This window comes from Passer montanus, unplaced genomic scaffold (genome assembly GCF_014805655.1).
Source record: "Passer montanus isolate IOZ18808 unplaced genomic scaffold, ASM1480565v1 scaffold65, whole genome shotgun sequence".
Taxonomy (NCBI): Eukaryota; Metazoa; Chordata; class Aves; order Passeriformes; family Passeridae; genus Passer; species Passer montanus.
The window spans coordinates 1,674,863-1,690,890 of record NW_024371593.1 but is presented as its reverse complement, the minus strand read 5'-3'; the positions used below and the strand labels follow the sequence as shown (position 1 = coordinate 1,690,890).

Sequence of the window (16,028 nt, the reverse complement as noted above, 5' to 3'; positions counted from 1 at the left end):
TTTAAAACTCCTCCTGGTTCTTCAGTCTGCTAAAATATTTATAAATAAACTCTCAGATCACTGGTTGGCCTCTCTGCTGAGATTGGTAACAACAGCATCAGTGTGTGCCAGCTGTGACGGTGCTTTTGGGATGCAGACACCTCTCAGCTAAAAAGTTAACTGAATCTCCCTTTACAACTCCCTACAATATTACCTGATATCTGCGTTTTTCTTTCATTCATTATCAGTCCAGGTCATGCTTTGTTTGGTAGCATAGGGGAAAACTCATGTTATTTTTAGTATCCCTACTTTTGCAAACCCAGTAGCCATCACATTTTGCAGTACATAAATAGCACTGATTGAAAAAAAATATATTAGGCACCTTAAAAGACCTTTTTAAAACAGATTTTTAAGGAAAGGAGTAACATTTTCACAAGTATATTCACGGAAAGAGCACTGGTTAGGACAATATCCTGAGAGATGAGACAGATGTTCTTCATGGCCAAGAAAGTCACAAAGTCCCTCTCAAGTTTAGCTTCCTTTCCATGATGCAAATGTACCAGCTTCTTGGGTTTTTTGGGTTTTTTCCTCAAAAAAGTGCCGATGGTCTAAGTATGTTAGGGAGCAGATCATCAAGTGCTAGTTCCTTCTTCAGATTGTTCTGAATTTTTCCACAGGGCAGAGACAGACCCTAAATAATTTGAGCTGTGCAATACAGCTGGGAATGTACATGCATAGGAGAGAAAGCAGTTGAGGTAATTCAAGGTCTCAGAGTGACATTCATCCCCCTCCCTTTCTTGATCAAAATTAACCTCTTACTTCCTTAGGGAGGGAAAAAACCCAGATCAGGTAGTTATTGGCACACACTAACCATTGAATTATGAATAAGAATTTGAAATAATACATATTAAAGAGCTGAGAGCTGGGAGGGAAAAAAGGTTGGCTCTTTGTTATTTGCTGCAGTCTTTTTTTCATTATTTGAGGGTCTCTGGGTTTGCTGTCCCTGCTGCTGTCACACTCCCGTGCTGTTAGTGAGCTGCTTGCTTTGACTGCCAGGCAGAAGGGAGCTCTTTGTTTACTGCACAGGAGCTGGGAATATTAGAGTTCATTCTGAGGAGAGAGCTGAATTCTATTTTAGCTGTGTCCTGTGAAAAAGGGTATAAACATGGGTTTATTTGGAAGCCTCTATTCCTAGAAAATATCTCACTTGAATCAATTTGTTATTTATACAAAGATGTGAGCAAAATTGCAGCTTGGGTACAGTAAGTACAGATGTAGCTGTTACCATTGCTGATCATTTGCTCAATACCTTACTAGTGAATTCAGGAGAAAAATATAGTGAAATGTAAGGTGACTAGAATTTTTTTTTTTTTTAATTTTTTACTTCCCCTCTCTGCTTTGTTCCTCTTTTTTTGATTTGTATCTCTTTTCCTTTTCATCCAACTGCGTTTCCCTCCCTGCAGTAATTGCCATTTCACAGCACACCCACACCTTCCCCAGTCCATCTGTTAAAATGATCAACAAAAACAGAAGCAGCATTCACGTTTAACTGTCATCATTTGCTTCAGTGTTGGGGCTTGAGAAGATTAATGGAGGGGAGGGTACTCAGAATTATTGTTGCTGGCCCTTTTCAGCCTTAAGAAGCAGGCAGTATCTTTCCTGGTATATGATTCATTTGTGGGAACAAGACTTTATTATTTCTTAGTGGAATATTGTTCACACTCACCATGTATTACGTAGCCTCAAATACGGTTAATGGGACATCCTTGACCACTCATTTTTTGGGCCTGTTTTACTAAACATGCTGTAAAATAAAAGAATTTGTTTTTCTTTCATTAAATATAAATTTTTCATTAAAAATTGATCCTAGCTCCTGGTGGTGGTATTTCTGACCACTCATATTTATGAAAGGTAAAGTCAAACAAAGAATGAGTGCTAAGATGATCAGCATTTTTGAAAGAGTCTGTCTGAATAGTATGGCCTAAAAGAGCTTCAGTTAATGTACACAGATAATGTCTAACAAAGGTTGTACTGGTTATCTGCATATTCATTAGAGGTAATTACTAGAGAGGGAAGCATTACTGAAGCTAAAGGAAGATACTGGCACAAAAACAAATGTATGTCTAATGGTCTTACAGGAAAGTGGGCTAGAAACAAGAAGAATTTTAGGCATATCAGTGGGGTTCTGGGACTGCCTTCTAGTAGGAATAGTGTCAGAAGGGAAAAGTAATAAAGTTAGAGAAAGCTTATGGGAGGTGTGCTCTGGGTGCCTAAAGTACTGCAGGATGTGGTTTCTTTTAGTTATGTGCTCTTCAAATGATTCAGCGTTGCTACAGCAGAGAATTACAGCTCCTGTAGTAGAAACCGGTTGCATTCTCAGCCAATATTTTCTTCTCCAGAAAGACAAAGGGCAGAGGCACTTTTCTTTTAAAGATGGATTAGCACTATTGAAAATTTGTTTTGGAGCAAGGTGGATCAGAGCAGATGTTGCAGATATTGCTATTCTAATAAAGCTGTTACTGTTCTAGCATTGACATATTATACTAGAGTAGAATGACTTGTTTTTTTGTGTTGGGTGTACACACAGGTGGAAATACCTATCCCTGAATATTACCTAAAAATTCCTTGAATTGCACATATTTTTAGAATCTTCTCTCTGCTTTCTGATTTTGTTTTTTCTTGATCTGATGCTAATGATGCTATGCAGAATCTAAAGAATATTAAGAATATTAAGAAATGAAGAAGGGAAAACTCACCTGATTCATTTCTGTAGAAGGTCTTATGATAAGATGCATATTCCATAATTTATATTTTCTCCCTTTACAACCTGTAGAATGGAGGTAATTGTCCAGTTGATGTATTTAGGCTGTCAAGGGCCTGTTCATGCCCCATGCACATAGGACAGTGATACCTGCCCTTGTCAAAGTCCCTGGAGGCTGCTTTAGAACAGGTGCTACTGCTGAGATGGGTAATGGTTTAACCAGTGCTGTTTGCACTGCTAGCCTGAACCCTGTGGCCAGGAAAAGCCTGTGTCTTGACATTACACAGTAGGTTTAAAGCTCAGACTAGGGGATCTTCTGGATGGAGAAGAATTGTTTGAGGTGTGGTTGCACAGATGGATTTGAGGCTGGCCCCTTTCCGGACAGGGAGGCTTGAAATTTGACACGAGTTCAAGACCAGAAGCCCTCATCTATATCCACAGACTTTGAGAAAGTTTTTCTTCAGGGCAGAACTTTTTATCTTGGCAACTGCTCTGCTGAGATCAGTGCCGAGGATGTAGACAGCGCTGTCTTGTTTTCCATCTGCCTGTCTGTCTCCATCTGTTGTTCCCTGCCTTAGAATTCAGACGTAAGCTCTTTGTGGGAGGAGACCTCTTTTCCTGATGAGCTTGTGCAGCTCTGTATCACAGTGGGTCTTTCATCTGTGAGACAGGCTCCTCGATGCTTCTTCAGTGTACAGGTTTAGTATTTGGAAGTATTTTTACGTAAAGCCGTGATAAAGGAATTCTCCCTCTCCTTCCATTACAGAATCTTAGCCTGCAGAAATCTCTCTGACTGTGCATGTGCAGTGCATCTGAGCATGTTTTGTTATTTCAGAGATGATGTCATGAGACAGTTGCCTGCAGTGACTAGGAGATACTAGGAAGCAGCATTTTTACAACTTCCATAAAATGGCATTGAACTTGGCAAACTCCTGTGCAAACAGCAAGAAAAACCCTCTGGGAAGGGTTGTTAAATGCCTTCGTCACTTAAATGCGTTTAAACATTGTGTTTAAATGAAGGCAGGAGTGAGATTAGCTCCCACTGTGTGTCTCCCTCCCCTGCACTGCACAGTAGAAAGCGTACAGACTTCTCCTTGTCAAAACCAATCGCCCTCCCATAACCCTCCTGTCACTTTAATGTAGACAAAAAGCAACAAAGCATTAATTAATTACCTTTAAAACAGTAGTGAAGATCTTGGCAGCAGCAAGCATGCTTCTAATAACATTTCAATGCAATTATGTTTGAATCAGAGTAAGAAATGGGTTTGTAGAATACTTTTCATATCTGGAATATCCCAGCATATTTCACAGCAGTGGTTTTGATGTGGATTGAATGGCAGATGTGTGGGTAAACAGCAGCCGTGAGATCTGTCATACACCTTCAGATGTGTATCAAGGTGCAATGGGGCATCTCTTTCAGAAAAACGCTGTCTGTTCATTAATTTGAAGGAGGTTGATCAGCAGGGATGGGCAGGAGTCATTTGACATCTTCTCTGAAGGAGCCCAGAGGCTCTGTGACTAAGACATGGACTGGTGACCCTCTTCTCTTTCCCCTCTCTAACTCAGAAATTGAAGTGCTGTTGTCTGCTTTGCCATGGCATTTCTGCATATCACAGGCACACAAGACCAGAGTGTCCCATGGAGACAAAAAATGCAGCAGGAGAAGCAAGCATGAAAGAGACTTGGACATGGCATAGCTGTATCATCTGCATGTTGTCTGAAATCATTAATCTCTCTAGCCCTCCATGTGGTGTATGGGAAATAATGAATAGATGTGGTTTTACCAGCACAGGAGGCACAATCCACCCCTTAGCAGATCCTCACAGAACTATGCATCTGTTAAGGAACAATTCTAAAATCCTGCCCCATGGAAGCTGTACAAAATAGGCTCTCCTTATGTTCTGTGATTGTTCCTCAGCTTGCACAGAACCAGAAGGAAGAGGGCTGTGTCTCCAGGTTGTTGGGGAAACTCCCAAATCGTATCTTTATCTCAACGGAAGATGGCAGTGTGTCAGGAATACTCCATCTTGCTCTTTAAGAGTGCAGGGGTTAGAGCACTGCTTAATGCAGGGGAATTGTGATAAAGGGAAGTTACTGTGGCAGGCTGGTGCCACGGCTGGAAGCTGTGCCAGTCTGCCTGGGCCGGTGGATGTGTGTGCTGGGGGCATTGGTGCTGCTTAGAAGACAGATATGAGTGCCAGCTGCACCTCTGGTTGCAGTGCCGATACAGTCTGGGGTTTAAAGGTGGCTGTTTGTTTCCCACACTGTTTCCTCCAGGCTTCTGTCATACCTTCTTAAGCTGCATTCTGTTGTTTCTTTGTTTTCAGGAAAAGCCCTGACTCAATTTTAAGAAATGGTCTTATATATAGCCAAAGTCATGTCTTACTGTTTCCCAGACATGGAACTGTTTTTCCATAGCACAAAGGTCTCTGATTCCTTGCTCTCTGTGGCAAACACGTTGTATCTCTGAGATTTTGTTGTTTGCCTGTTCCTTGTTTTTTCTTTTCTTTTTGTTTCTTTTTCTCTCTGATTCTAATTATTGTGGGAGTGGAATGTAATAAGAGCAGGACAGCTGTCACCATTATTCCTGACCATTGTAGTGGGTCTGTGATTTCCTCTTATATGAGTTTCTTCCAGCTCTCTCCTGTCTTTCCCTGAAAGTTGCACAAATGTGAGCCCATATGCAGTGAGTATGCATTTTGTTCTGCACCTACAAAGGTGCTGCATAGGGATGAATATAAAAAACATCGCCCACATAAGAAATAATCCCTGGACATCTGAGAAAAGTTATTTTATGCTGTGATGATTAAAACAAAACGTATTTGGAAGGTTCAGCTGAAAGTATGTTATATGAACCTTCTGTTCTCTCTGCTGTTAAGGGTTTCTCTTGGAAAAATCATGTTGCGTTCTTTTCCTACACTTGTGGGAAAAGATATCATAATGTTTGTGGAATCTGCCTTACATAGGCATAGGTCATGGCTACTTTCAGCTTTAATCAATCCTTCATTTCATAGTGAAATTCTCATGTGTGGAACAGGAAAGAAGGAAGTAAAACAAATTTGTGGTCTCATGTTCAGGTGCAGAATTAGTAAATTGCATAGAACCTTATTCTGCTTGGTCCTTAGATTTTGATGATAAATGTGAAGCCAATCTAGAATGCATGCTGTATCCAGGAAGGTCACGCCACAGATGCACAAATTATTTTCTTTGTTATCTGTTTGAACCTACTTTCTTCTTTCTTCCTCTCTCTTTTCCTCCAAAAGAAAACTAGAAATGCAGTTTAAGTACAAAGGGTAAATTATTATGCACATACAAAAAGGAGCAGTTCGATTACAGAAGGAAGGACTTGGGAAGGGAAAAGCTTGCATTTCCAAAAGTTACCTGTGAAGCCTCGCACTTTGCATTTGCCTAGGATTTACTCCTGACTGATGCATTATGTCTGGAATTCAAGTGCCATTTCCAGTGGGATGGGTATTTATTCCAGCAGGATGAGTGGCTCTTTATGCAGCATAAAGTTCCTGTTGTACGCATATGTCCATCTCTGAAATTTTGGATTTACTTGAATAAGGATGACTTGTAGAGTTACCTCTTCTATTTTACAGCACTAATTCCTTGTTTTCTTTTCCTTTACAGCTAGAACATATTCAGAAACACATATGGTATATGTAAGTAACTTTTTAAAAAAATTTTTGCATATGTTCATTGTTGATTCTGGTATTCTAGTGTTCTGTGAAGAGACCACTAGAAGAGTGAGACTGGAGTTTGAAAGCAGGTTTCACATACATGAGAAAAAGAGGCAGAGAACAGAAAAACATCTACTTTTTTTATTTTTCTACCCTTTGCTACTCATATAATTGCATTTATATGTACCAACCCAGGAACTTCTTTTGTACAATGACTAACAACTGTTTGAAATAAGACATTCAGTCCAGCAACTTGCTGTGTTAAAGAGATACCCGCAGGTGATCAGCAAAAAAATACCCACCTAGCAACCATATTTCGTTTGCTGTCCAAGTACTACAGACAATCCCTTGTAATACCTTCTTGACAAGAAAGCTTTCATTTCTTTCTTCTTGGCATCTTGGCTTTTCTCTGAAGTAGAAACAAAAATGATGATATTGATAAGTAAGCACCTGTGAGCAAGAGCTTCTCTGTCTCATAATCCCCACTCCTTTTTCATAGCAAGCTAAGAGACTGTTTCTGACCTTGTAACCTGTTGATGTGAGAGTACTTCTGTGACTTGATTAAAAACAGCAGTCCTGACAGTGAAACAGGAGGTCTGTGAGAAGAGTACATGCTTGTCTGGTGGTTTGGGTGTAAGGAAGATTGATGGCTTTTAAAAGTGACCTTGCTCTTTGTGTAGCCTTAGTAGTATTTCAAGAAGCTTAAGTAAACAAAATTTTTATACTATGATATCCTCATCAAATTAAGGAGAATACTTCACATAATAAACAAGGAAATTATGCTTGGATACATTTCCCAGGGTCAGCATTTCCCAGGTGGGTGATAAGGAAAGTCCTACCTCCATAATCCTGTAATTACTCTTGAGAAGTACTCACGGATGATGTGAACTGATATATAAGCCTGTCACCATGAAAAAAACCCCACTTTTTCTTTATTTGTTTTGTTTTCTGTAATTCTGTCTCATGGGCCTTTTTCACCACTGGATTTGTGTGACTTCATTAAAACCTGAGGGGGGTTCAACATTTTGTTGAACAGCTAAGAAAAGAATTGGAACTAAGAAAAAACTTACTTTACCTGAAATAGTGGCAGCACTCTGCCCATGGCTTTTCCATGCTCTCTTCAGTTACCAGACATGGCACTATTTTAAACCAAGGTACTGGAGGTTTCCTACGCATACTTTTTTTTTTTCCTTTAACTCTCATGGGTAAATGTAGAACAAATGGAGTGGGGAAATATCTAATTGTAATCTCTGAAATCCCTACTATAAGGTCTTGCTAGCAATTGCAGAAGTAAATGCTGTTTACGTCAGATTGGTCAGATAATTCCCTCTGTTTCTTCATGGAGTGAAATCAGCTGACACTCTCCAGGCTTTTATCAGAACTCAAACAGGAAATAAAAGGAAAAGTCATTGATCATTTATATTGTTATTTTTATCCTCCTCAAGATTTTTGCCTGGATCTTTTCACTTGTTGAGGGACTGTTGTCCCAGGCTCACATATGCAATTGTGCAGATGTCATTTCGTTACTTTAGTCGGTATTTAGAATTTGAAGATTTTTTTTTTTTTCTTTGGAGACATAAACATTTGAACACTTTCATGTAGTTCTCAATGAAGGTCAGACTCTCTGATGATTGACAGAGTAAACTGCATCTGAGGCTGTTTTCAGAAGTAGAAACTGAGTTTTGCAAAAGCAAGTCTCCTTTGGACTCCCAGGGTAGTCAGTGCAGAAAGGCTCTTCCAGATGTCTCTTCAGATTGCCTAAAAAGAAGATTCTGCTCAAAATAGCTTTTTTAATGAGTCTCTTTCTCATTTTCTCTGTACTGGCCATGGATTGACCTCAGGAGGTTAACATCCTATGGCTAATTTTAGTCAGTGAATAACCTTGCTGCCTCCAAAAGTCAACTGCTTTCATCTGGTAATGTTTCACAACCTCTTTGCATTTATTTTGCCTAGAAATACTCATGCTGACAGAGAGGAAGGGGTGGTAGTGTTTTATCCTATGGCTCTTTTCCTCACCTCTTAATTTTTTTTCTTTATTTTATCTACTATTCTATGTAAAATTTTCATCCTTTGTCATCTGTAGGTTACTGGCCTGAAAGTTGTACTCAGAACATTGAAGTGGTTTCACTTAATTCTTCAAATAAATTTTGAGGCTACTATAAAACTGGAGAAAATATTCATTTGCAGATTTCGGCAGGCAGAGAAAGAGGTCTTGAAAGTTGAAATCATGATTCACAAGCCTAAAAAAGGAAGAAAGAAACCCAAGTGACACCTTTTGTCAGCAACCTCCAGTTCTTGCTCTCCCACCCAAATTAATTCAGTGAGGTTTCTCAAGCTTTTTTAATTGAAATCATTTATTTTTACCTGAAAAGCAGGATATCATAAACCAGAAAATAAACAGCAGTTATTTTCATATTTTTAATAAAGTTAGAGGGCAAATAAAATTATCTATTATAGTAAATACCCACTGCTATAACACTGAGTTATTGCCTTAATTGTGAAGGTACCGACTTAATAAAACAAGAAAAAGAATAAGTGTACTGGTTCTGCTTTGCTTTGCGCTGATGCAAATGGGCATCTCGGTGAGATTCATGAGAGAATTTCATGGAGAGACTGAAAAAGTCCACCCTGATCAGGAATCACAGCCATTGTATCCACCAATCCTCACAAAAGAGGGTGGGTTTTAAAGCAGCAATTACATTCATGTGGGCCTTTAAAAAAATATATGTGATTTGCAGTAGTCACTGTGTGACATTGTTTGATGTCTGTGTGGGCTGCAATGCAACAAATTTGTCACTCTGCTAGACTGAGAATGGAACAGGCATTGCAGTCATGCCAATCACAGCCCAGACCGGTGATTTTCGTTTCCTGAAGCTCTGAATTGCGCTGCCAAATGACAAGACACCTCTTTGCAGATTTTACTTGTACCTGATGAGGAGGTGTGAAATTTCCTGACTGTGTCTGAGGCTGACCAGGTGCAGGGCATAAGGAAATGCCACCCTGGAGTGTAGGGAGGATGGCAAGCTGTGCTCTCTAGAAATGGCTCCTGTGCTGATTGATACTAAAGGAAATTGTAGATTCTATTCAGACAAAGGCAGCTAGTGGGAAGCCCAGGTTTCCTAGAAATTTTCAAAGACAATAATTCTTTTTAATCTCTTTTAATTACCTTAAGGACATCTGCTTGTAACACGAATGATTAATTAAGTCAATACTTTTCAGAAGTGAACTGTAGATCATTAAAAAGCAAAAACACTCAGCTGCTGTTCAAAGGTCTATCCTGCAAGAATTTGTCTTAATGACAAGGTCATCACTAGATTTAATAGTGCAAGGTTATGAACTAATCATTGCTTATTACCTTCTGAGAGCTAGTTCTTGATTCTAAGAGGTAGCAGTAGTGAACTCTTAGAAGGAATAAGATGTTTCTTTAGTTGAACAAGGATTTTTGAGTTTAGCTCTTAGATTCAGGACCATGGTGACATTGCAGAAGATACAGATGCTTCTGTGAGACTCAAAGGGGGCATCAGAAGCTGTGTTTTAGTTGTTTGACACACAAGAACAACTATCAAGGATCAGATTCTGTGTCCTCTGTTTACTTACAGTGCCCCAAATTGAGTAAAACTGGACAGGGTGTGTATTAGTGCTCCTTGTAAGAGAAGTGGGATCTGACCCATGTTGTCATGACCCATGTAATGAACACTGACTCCATGAATGTCTGACTCCATGACATCCAGGTAGGACTGAGCACATTTTCACTGCTTCAGAAGAAGATAAAATGAACATTTGTGAGGAGTCTTTTTGCAAGTGATGTCCCACAAACAGAGCAGATGCCTCACAACTGCATTTCAACTTGCTTAAAAATAAATTGCAAGTAGCACTCAGCAATCTCCTGTGATTGTCCCAGCATGCGACTGTCCTGTTCTGGATACATTGACTTAGCATTGCCTTCTTACCTTGGAGGAGATAATCTGCATTGGCTCTTTTTAAGGTGTATGGTCTCTCTCTTTGGTACACTGGCTGAGACCTTGGGCTCATGTATATGAACCTACCAGAGCTGATTTCGAAGTTACACAAGAAAAACTAAGGACATTTGGATTGGAACTCCATTTTCTGTGTAGATACTTGGATAGCTTACACTGAGTCAGGAACATTTTAAACTGTGAGAGTAACTTCATAAGTTGTATCTGCCTTATTTATTCCAGCATCAAAAGGAAGGATCTCTAGTCCAAACACAGTCCCATAAGCAGCAAATGGTGACATCTGATACAGTTGAAATATTCCTGATTCCTGCTGCCCATGTTGGGAGCCTGGACCCAACAGTCACACATTTGCACCACATAAAGGAAAGGGAGGACCCCACTGATGGATCAGGGAAACTTCAACATCACATGAAGGAGCCATTGAGAAATAGCAGAGGTTCAGAGCAGATAATTTCTCTGACAGAAACACCGACACCACCACCAAACCCACCTCTTTGAGTGGATAGAGTTTACATTAATTGCTCACTGCCTTCCAAAATAAAATCAAAGGGATATTCAGGATGTCTGCAATACATATCATTAGTCAGTTAGATACACTCTGACACCTTGACCTGTTTCTTGCAGTCATGGCCTTTAATTGCAATGAATAATCAATATTTCCTGAGCCTAGTGAATGGGATGAGATAATTGTGCAGAAAGTCTGTGTTAACTACATTTGAAAGAGTAATATGTTCTGCTGCTAATGGTGTGTTCCGAGGTCTGCAGCTGACCTCGGGCATTGCACTTGAGCCAAAATTTTCCAATTTGCATGTCTTAAGAGAAGCAGAGATTGTCATGTTTGGGTGTGTAATTAAGCAGCATGGTTTTCCCCCAAAACCCTTTAAAGTGTGTCGAGTGGGAGCCTGAGCACTGAGGTCTCTTAATCACATTGGAAGTGTTAACGAAAGAAACTGCTGCAGTGCTGGGTGTAATCAGAATTGGTGAAAAAGAGTGATGGTTTGTTCAGAGCTTCGTCTCCAAAAGGGAATCATTCAGCTTGCACTTTTCAGCCTCATAGTCTGAGGTCTGGCCAGCTGATGAGACAACATCTCTACAAACATGTAGTGTTTTATAAATGTTTGGCATTAGGATGCTGAACAGCTGCTTCTATTACAAGGGCACTGGTAAGTGAAGTTCCTGTTGCCTTGCTGACTGAACACAGACATTTCTCATTAAAGACCCAAATCCACAACCTGCTGGTCAGTCTTAGCCTTCATGACAGTTTCTTATGAGAATAATATCTGTCTGGTTGGAAGCTCTGGTCTCTCAGTGGGAATTTAGCAAGCTGTTTCCATCTGTTGCTGCAGGCTGTGTTTCAGAGTATGGGTTCATTTGTGACTCATGTTTCTTTTCTCTCCTTTCCCTCCCCCTTTCTCTCTCTCATCTTCTTTCCTCTGCAGAGGGGGTAAGAATGAGCCAGAACCAGAGCAACCAATCCCTCGAAAGGTGCAGATTCGTTCTCTGCCTTCCTTGGAGGATATTGATCCAGACGTGTTAGATAGCATGCACTCGTTAGGCTGCTTCCGTGACCGAAATAAACTCTTACAGGACTTGTTGTCGGAAGAGTAAGCACTTGCTCAGTCTTCATATCAGTTGGGTGTCCAGGGGCTGGGATGCTTATGAACCTGGGGAGAGGCAGAGAGCACTTTAACTGATGTCTCTCTCTGAATGACTGGTAAAAACTTCTGGATGACTGGTAAAAATAAGCCCCCTCTGGCTGCTCATTTGCTGGTGAGGTGCTGGGGGCAAGCACTGAGCCTTTCTTGCTCCACGGGTCAGAAGCCTGACCAGCAACGGAGCCACTGTGCTATTTCTGCCCTAGCTGCCAGGCCAGGTCACTTCATTAAAACATGGGCTGCACAGTCTACATGGGGAGGTTTCATTGCTGATGTTTGTGCTGGATCTGCCTTTGTTGCCAATTTTTTATTTATTTTAAACTTATGCCTAAGAGCTGGTGTATCTCCTGAGATGTTAAGAGGGACAGGTGGTAGAAAGAGCATTAGAGACTCAGGAGGCCTGCATGGCTGCCACTCTTGGCTTGGACTTCCTGGGGACACATAATCTTGACTGTCTGTGCCTCTGTTCTGTGTGTGGAGTTTGGGAATCTTATTTCCTTTCCTCACTAGCTGTTTGTTGGAGACAGCAAGGGTCTCAAAAGCTTTGTGGGTTGTGTATCTAGCTGCCATGTACATGACCACTTCCAACTCATTTAGAATAACTGTGACTGTTTATTTGATGAGAAAGTTTCATGTACATGTTGACCTTTTTTCTTTTCAAATATAAATGGTTTTTTTTCTTTTTTTTCAGAGAAAACCAAGAAAAAATGATTTATTTTCTTCTGCTTGACCGGAAGGAGAGGTATCCTAGTCATGAAGATGAGGATCTTCCCCCTAGAAATGAAATAGGTACTGCAGATACGACCTCAGTCACCATGAACCCATCTGAACTAGTTCCTCTTCACTTTTTTTTTTTCTTTAATTCTGATTTTATTTTAATTTAAACCCAACCCTAGCATTGCTGTTGTCTTCCCAGTGAAATGGTGTACACAGCACTGGTGAGAATCCTCAGCCTGGGGCAGGCAGGTCTGTTCTGTGGTTAAACTAGAAGGCTTCATCTTTCAAGACTTGCCTGTCTCACAGTTCAGAAACATCCAAGTAGATCTTGAATGGGATCTTAAAAAATGAGCTGTGAACCCACAGGCTGACTCTATGCAGGCAGATGAGGTTTGGCAATATAATCTAGTGGCAGAATTTTCTAATTACAAGTCTCCTTGCAGTGTTGCAGAAAGGCTGCTCATGGACTTCAGTTAGTAAGAAGCTGTGTAGCTGCATCCCTCTGCAGTTATATATGTGCATATTCTCTTCTCTGTAACTCAATACATGCACTCCTGAAAGTATGAATCATATAACTTAACTGTTTTATAGTACATAAATCAAACTCCCATGTTTTTAGACTTAGATCTTAAAAGCTTAATGCACAATAAGATTATCTATCTTACAAAGCTCTTGTGATGCCACTTAATTCTTGTATATTCATTGGTTTTTTTAGGGTGCTGCTGATCACCACTAATCCAGACAACAGGAAAGCTGCTCCCCAAGGAGCTAACTATATAAGTGACTCTTGATGTGCAGACAAGTTTAATAAAGGATTAGTCACTTCTAGCAATAATCTGAAACAGAATTTTGCATAGAACTGTGGAGATTTTCAGGTATTGTACTTAAGCACTTTGAAGACTAGAAGCAAAGTGCCCTTTATTTTCACTGGAAAGCCTGGAATCTCACAAGCTTTCAGGGCAGTGCTGTGCTGCACTGCATTTGTTAATGCTTCATTGAATTATTAACCTATCCAAGTTCCAGCCTCCAGGCCCTATAATTTTGCAGAGAAACCTCTTCTACGGGAGAAGAGATGAAAGTTCTTAGTTAACACAGCAATTTTTAAACTCCTACCTGGATGGAGCTACAGAGAGAGCATGTTAGCAGGGATCCTGATGAAGATGGGTAGCTGTGCCAGCTGCAGGTCCTGTGGTCAAAAGCCCCTTGCTCGGTGCAGTTTGTCATCTAGCACTCTGCTAATCAGCTTTTGACTCAAACAGATTATCCTGCCATGTAAGGACAGCATCAACTTGTTTTAGAAATGCTTTTGTCATACGAAAAGAAACAAGGTGACTCTAGAATCTTTAAACCCAGCATGAAAGTGAATATGTAGCTATACCTTAAATGCATCTCATACCTCTTCCACATGCCAAAGTATTTTCATGGTTTGAACTGGAATATTATGGTCCACTCTTATAACTTTTGTGCAAGGGGTGAAAATGTTTCCTAACAGGAAAACACTGACTGTATCTATGTGTCTCACCTGTATTTTGAGCATTATTCTTTGAGTGTTTGTATTTCCTCTTCCACAGGGGGTTTCCACGTCCTCTGTCCCCAGCAGTATCTCTGAGAACATGGGGCAAGGTTTAATTAGGAGCAGTCGTGTCTGATGAATATCTCATCATTATCCATTAGCAATGGCCTTGCACAAACAAAGAAAAGCAGAGAACAAGTAACACTTTAATAATAGCAGCTTGAAGATACCATGATCATGAGAGTTGTGCATTGTCTGAGCTCTTGCCAAAAAAAAAAAAAGGCAACTCAGAGTATTTTGCTTTTTCCTCTTTTTTGGTGTATTAAGTCTCAGAAAGGATTGATGCAGGTAAAAATATGGCCAGCTACAGGTTGCTCTTTCTTCTGGTGTCCGTTTGTCTGTTTCAGCTGTATGAAGTTTCTTCCAAGAGCCAAGGAAGGGCCACTTCCAACATTTTTCACATGCAGCTCCATTTTCTTTACTTGAAAACATAGGAATGAGAAACTTCTCAGTATAAGAAATTAATGTCAACTAATGTCTCCTTGAGAAAAAGGATTTTGTGGGATGAAATTTCTTAATAACAAAAGATTGGGCCATAATAGATATAGAAGATAGAGATGCCTCATCCAAACTCAGAAGGTGAACCTTTATTTCCCACCTTCTGTGAGAAGGCAGATTTATAATTGGATCATTACCTATATGATTCTATCTTCATATGTAAAAATCCTTAGGAAGAGCTATGCTTCTCTGATATTAAATAAAAGGAAAATGCATCCTTATACTGTTACTGGACTATGACTTGATTTTTTTCACCTTGTCCAGAGAGTTAAAGAAAAGAAGGGCAAATAATGGAGATTTTCCTGTTTTTAATTCCTGGGCTTGTGCAAAATCTTCTACAGCTTTTGTATGACACCACTTTAGTCATGTTGGCAGGAAGAGTACGTATATAACTAATTCTTTAGTACCTTTAGACTTGACAGTGATGGTGCCCTGTCATTTCTTAATCAGACCTTTCTAAAAAGTATGTACAATACTTGCTACTCTCAGCCATGTATACTGTAGGATTGTAGCCGATTTTAAATAGGCATCAAATAGCTTTATTAGAAGCTCAACCACATTAATGCAAGCTTTGGATGTATTTTCCATCCAACCTTTGTGAATTGCTGTTCCTGAATTTATAGGTGCATTTCACCACCTGCTCTTTTTGCTTATTGTCTGTCTTTGATAACTTAAAATATAGATTAGAAATCAATTTCTTTCAGCATCTTAAGCAGCAAGGGCTGATGCAAAAGAATCATTTTGCTTGTTAGCGATATCCTTCTCCTCCTCAATTTTCTGTTGATTCCCTCATGGCCCCTCTGGCTAATGTCCTTCTCTCAGGTTTTCTCTTCCTGATGGCTGTACAAAAGACTGTCATTCAAGTTTTTAGCTAATTCTTCTCCAGATTTCTTCTTTGCTGTCTTTTAAAGTCCAGCTCTTAAGAAAATGGCATGTCACTTTTGTAAATGTCACTTGACTGAGTTTCCATTTCTGTTTTGAACATTCATGGATCAAATTGACTTTTAAAAGATCTGTTCATAAAATATTTTTCTTGTCTTTTTCTCTTTATTAACTTCTCTTGTTTGAGCTTATTCATCACCATTCTTTTGACATTTGATGCTTTCTTCATCTTCCTTCTTCCTTTCTTTTAAACTGCACTGTTTTACTTTCATTTTTTTATGTCTGATATTCTGCTACAAAACT

The 16,028-nt window shown here is 39.8% G+C and overlaps 1 protein-coding gene across 13 annotated transcripts in view; it reads left to right on the top strand.

Moving 5' to 3' along the window:
* Positions 1-16,028, top strand: part of BRSK2 (BR serine/threonine kinase 2) — a 307,128-nt gene that overhangs the window by 239,333 nt on the left and 51,767 nt on the right. For all 13 annotated transcript variants that reach the window (XM_039728379.1, XM_039728383.1, XM_039728381.1 and 10 more), the window contains exons 9-11: positions 6,374-6,405; positions 11,840-12,004; positions 12,747-12,844. In XM_039728379.1, coding sequence (XP_039584313.1) covers positions 6,374-6,405; positions 11,840-12,004; positions 12,747-12,844 — 295 coding nt within the window. The remainder of the gene's footprint in view (positions 1-6,373; positions 6,406-11,839; positions 12,005-12,746; positions 12,845-16,028) is intronic.